This window comes from Magnolia sinica, chromosome 2 (assembly GCF_029962835.1).
Source record: "Magnolia sinica isolate HGM2019 chromosome 2, MsV1, whole genome shotgun sequence".
Classification (NCBI taxonomy): Eukaryota; Viridiplantae; Streptophyta; class Magnoliopsida; order Magnoliales; family Magnoliaceae; genus Magnolia; species Magnolia sinica.
In genome coordinates, this window is record NC_080574.1 from 46,395,053 (window position 1) to 46,400,059 (window position 5,007).

Genomic DNA, 5,007 nt, shown 5'->3' on the forward strand with positions numbered 1-5,007 from the left:
GAGGGATGGCTTAATTTATCCATGATCTATGTTTCATCTTTCCTTTCTTTTTCATTTATTTTGAGAGAGATATTGATCCATTCTAATTCTTTCTTTTTTCTATTGATTTTTCTCCATTTGAGATTTATGGATCTATGAATCCATGTCTATATAGATCTTCATGGAGTAATGAAAATGTGCAAAAGCTTTATTTGCCTCTACCATTTTATGAGTTTTTTTTTTTTTTCCTATGACATATTGCCATGCCCTTTGGCAGCTTGCCAGTCCGGGTTGGATGGCATATGCAAAACAAGTGGGCATAGAGTGATAATGTTACCCAAGGGTCATTTTCCATTTTGTATGGCTAAGATAGTTTTATTCATGCTAAGAGAAATATCTTAGGTTACATATAGAGATTTATGGCATTAGATGCACGACTCAAACAGAGATAGTAATTCATTTCATTAAGCGAAAGTACTCCATTCCATTGCCGAACGGCCTTTGGTTGTAGCAGTCGAGGTTGTCGCCATAGCTCAATCCCATTAAGTCGCAAAAATGCCTGTAGAACCCAATTCGGTTGGCCACCCTGCTGTCATAGCCATGCCCGCATTCGAGTCCTCCATTGATGATGTTGGTGATGACGCCGAATCCTGGGACCCGACCAGCAGCTGTGTCGGAAGGTGAAGGTGTCCATCGGCCGGTGATAACCTCGTGGCATGACGGTTTTGGGGGTTGTGAGGTCATCCAAAACCAGAAGGCAGTTTTGAATGAAATGACTGAGTCAGTGGCGACCAGATCCGGATTGCTGAGGAGGTCATAGCCAAGGGCTTCTCCAGCCGGTCCATAGTTGTAGTTGCTGGGACATCAGATATTAGATTACCTTAGTAAATCTTGGATCAACGGGCCATGATCAAAACCGTTATTTTTTAGTATTTGAAGTAGTGAGCGGGCCATGATTTTATTTTTATTTAAAAAAAAAAAAAAGTTCGGACAATTTTAACCTTTTAATTTGTGTTACATATCATGAATAAATAAAAATCAGCAATAGCTCCCATCAAGTGAGGAAAGGCCCCTTTATTGAATGGCTAGGATAGCCAAATCATAGCAAAAGTAGGTTGAAAGCAAATCAACGGCTTAGATGTGCCACACGTGTGGTCCTGGAGGTCCAAAAATTGCATGCCTATAGAGGAAGGTAATCAGCGCTCTTTAAAAGAAAATGGTGGCGCATGTGTGAGTTTAGAAAATAAACCATTCATGATAATGGCCGCTATATTTGCATCAACAGCTAATGCACCACCAAAACTATATGTCCGGTGGAAATGCAATTCTGAGATAATTTGATTCATGGGTCCGAACTTATATTTACAACCTTGTTTAATATCAATACAGAATCGCTTCACCCGTATTTTCGTCATGTCCATTTAAAGAAATAAACAAGTAAACCAGGATACAAAACTCTATAAATGCCGGTTTGGAACGTAGGTTTAGTGGGACCAGGTGGTATGTAATTGCATTTCGTCCCATATAAATTTCATCTGGTATTTGAAATTGATGGTTCCAATAGAAGATACGATAGGATTTCAGGTGAAAACTGAAATCCACTGTATCTGTGAGCTGCAAGTTGATGCATGTGTTTTATTCGCACCATTAATTCATATGCACCCTTTACAAATGCCATTTGAGTTGAATATGAATATTGGTGACCAGCATCAATTTTGAATTCTGTTCTATTGTTTATAATTAGCTTTTATATAAAATAATATTTTTCTCAAAGGAAGAATTTCATCCTAATGATGATAGTTCTAGAAACGTAATTATTGCATAGTAATAATGGTGCTAATTTCATCAATTCAATACCACCTAATCCTACCTTCCAAGCCAGCTATAAATTTGTTTAAAGTGCACGATTATTCTGTCAACAGGGACATCACCACTAGAGGCTTCTTTGTGGGCCCCACAATGATATATGTTTTATCCATGTTGTCCATCCAGTTTGGATCATTATTTTGAGCACGAGCTAAAAGACGAAGCATGTTCAAGCCTCAGGTGCATCACACCACAGGAAATCAGTGGTGATTGAATGCCCACTAAAGGCACACACACTGTAATTTTTATTTGCATCCAACTGTTGATTAGGTCACAAGGATCTGGATGAAAGGAATACACAAATATTAGCTGGATCCTGAACTTTTGTAGCCCCAGAAACTTTTTTAACGGTGAGCGTTCAATCACCACTGTTTCCTGTGGTGTGCTACAACTGAGATTTGGATGTGCTTCATTTTCAGGCAGATGCCCTAAAATGCAAAAATGGATGAAGGGTGTGGATAAAACACGTAATCATGGTGGGCTTTATGTCAGACTTCAACGGAGTGGGGAAGCGGATTGCGTACTGAGTAAACTATGTGAGGTTCACAATGATTTATGTATTTAATCCCCTCCGTCCATCCATTTTATCTGATAATTTTAATATTTCAGCCAAAAGATGAATCATATCCAAAGCTTGAATTGACCACACTACAGGAAACAGTGTGAATTGAGCGTCTACAGTTGAAAAATTCTTATGGGCCATTTGATCAAGCTTATATTTGTGTTATCCTTTCATCCATGTCTTTAATATCTTATGAACAGGTTGGATGTCAAGTAAACATCACTGTGGGGCCCAAAAAGGTTTCAACGGTGAAAATCATTATTAGCACTGTTTCCTATGGTATGACACACTTGAGGATTGGATAATCTTAAATTTTGGGTTCAACCCCGTAAATGAGCTGAAACATCAGATGGACGGTATGGATAAAACTCATACATTCATGGTGGGCTCAACTGAGTTTACTCAGTACGATGAGAGCGTACTGAGTAACTCAGTATGCAGTTCGATTTCATGGAGTGGTGGCTACTGGTTGGTGCTCTAAGGGCCCACCATACTGTCTGTGTTTTTATCGACACCATTCATTCAATTTTTTCAGATCATTTTAGGTATGATAAAAAACAATGAGCACATCCAAATCTCAGGTGGACCACACAACACGAAAACAGTATTGATTGAACTCACACCATTAAAAACTTTTAGGCCCACTGAAATGTTTATTTGCTATCCAACTTGTTAATTCCTGTTGTAGCCTCAGGAAGTTTTAAATGGTGTGCATTCAATCACCACTGTTTTCCTACAGTGTAGTCCACCCGAGATTTTTTGGTTCAGGCCATAAAATGATATGGAAAAATGGACTGACAGAGGGGATACAACTAATACATGATGGTGGACCTACAAAGCACCCAACAGTAGCCACCCGCTGCTGGCGGGTTGAGTAGGCAGTCCGTGTCCGCCACAAACACGGGGCAGCGGATTAGGTGTTACCCGATAATAACCTAGTGGATGCTACCCTACCGTGAGGCCCACGTTGATGAATGTTTTGTATATCCACTCAGCCCATCCGTTTTTTTTTTTTTTTTTTTTAAATTTTATTTTTTATTTTAAATTTTTTTTTTTTTTTAAAGCTCATTTTAAGACGTTATTCTGAAACTTAAGCAGATCCAAATCAAACTGATCCTTGTATTTTCCCTTCTTTCAGGTCTGGTTGACCTTATCAACGGGTTGGATGTAAAATAAACATTAGGGATCTTCTTAAGGTGGCCCCCTGAAAAGTTTTTAATGGTGAGTGTTCAATCACCACTGTTTCCTGTGGTGTGATCAACCTGAAATTTGGATCTGCTTAATTTTTGGAATCACTTCTTAAAATAGACTTAAAAAACAGATGGACGGCGTGGATATACAACACATCTTCAAGGTGGGCCCCACCGTAAGTGTAACACCCACTAAGGTCCTACCCGGATAACACCTAATCCGCGCAGGACAAACATAGACATGAATTGATTCAGTCCGCTAAAAATACAAAAAGATTGAAGCGTAAACAGGGAGGATGATATACTCACTATGAAAGTTGGATGGGTCCTCGACCATAGTAACTCTGACCAGGAATGCATGGCCATTGAGCATTTGCGACACAGTAACCATCAGGTTCACCAATTTCCCTAACATAACAATATCCCCAAGCATATGGTCCATCAGGTGCATCAGCCCATCCCCCTACACGTAAAAATCAATCAATCAGGTCATAATTTTTGTATTCATTTGAAGAACAAAAGGCTCCTTCCAACCAGCTTTTAATATCATCAGAGATATCAAAAGGTCCTACACAAAACAATCAGAAGATGACCCTTCATAAGTATTTAAATCTACCAGTTGTTTCATGGGAGGTTTGTGCTAAGAAAGCCGCAATCTCCCTTTTGCGTGTCTCCGTATCACCAACCGTCGCAAAGTCAGGAAAGGCACTTGCGGCAGATATGAAAGCGTCGTAAGTATAGAAGCCATTGGCTGGACATGCCACATCGTTTCGGTGCTTAAGCATCTCTTCAAAGAGAGACTGAGGGATGAGAGAGCTAAGGTCCCCACCACTACCAGGAGGGGGTGGAGGAGTTGGAATAGTTGGAGGTGGTGAAGGTACAGGGGCTGGTGGTGTGGGACATTGGCTCTGACAACCTTTACCGCAGTAAGCTTCGGTGGTGCCACACCAACCATACTCACTGCAGCAAAGGCCTCCAGGGCATAAGGCTCCACCATTCTGCTTCCCACATTGCTCTGCAAAGGCTCCCAGCAAGGAAGCCAAGGTAAGGAAAATCAAGGCACGAGTCCTCATTTTTTCAGTACTGGGATTGCTTGAGTTGAATGAGATGAGAATTGTGTATTTATAGGCATTTGAATATAGGCGGGAGAGAGAGAAGGGCATTTGAATTAAATCGTGAATTGCACATGTGCTGAATTTTATCTTTTGATGAGTGGATGAGAATCGGTTCACGTGATTTCATTGGGGGACCATGACACGTGGACGTTAATGAGACGGAAGCAGATTGGCTGGTGTACCATACACCAGCTATATAGTTATGAGTTGCACGTGTGCTGAATTTCATCTTTTGATGAGCGAATGAGAATCGGTTCACGTGATTTCATTGGGGACCAAGACACGTGGACATTAA

At 40.5% G+C, this 5,007-nt stretch overlaps 1 protein-coding gene across 1 annotated transcript; it reads right to left on the reverse strand.

Annotated features, from left to right (window-relative positions):
- Positions 1-326: 326 nt before the first annotated feature.
- On the reverse strand, positions 327-4,702 carry LOC131237076 (basic endochitinase-like). Its single transcript, XM_058234728.1, has 3 exons — positions 4,214-4,702; positions 3,907-4,060; positions 327-835 (listed from the first exon to the last, which is right to left on the reverse strand). The coding sequence occupies exons 1-3, from the start codon at positions 4,668-4,670 to the stop codon at positions 436-438; spliced, it is 1,011 nt and encodes a 336-aa protein (XP_058090711.1). The 5' UTR covers positions 4,671-4,702; the 3' UTR covers positions 327-435.
- Between the last annotated feature and the right edge of the window lie 305 nt (positions 4,703-5,007).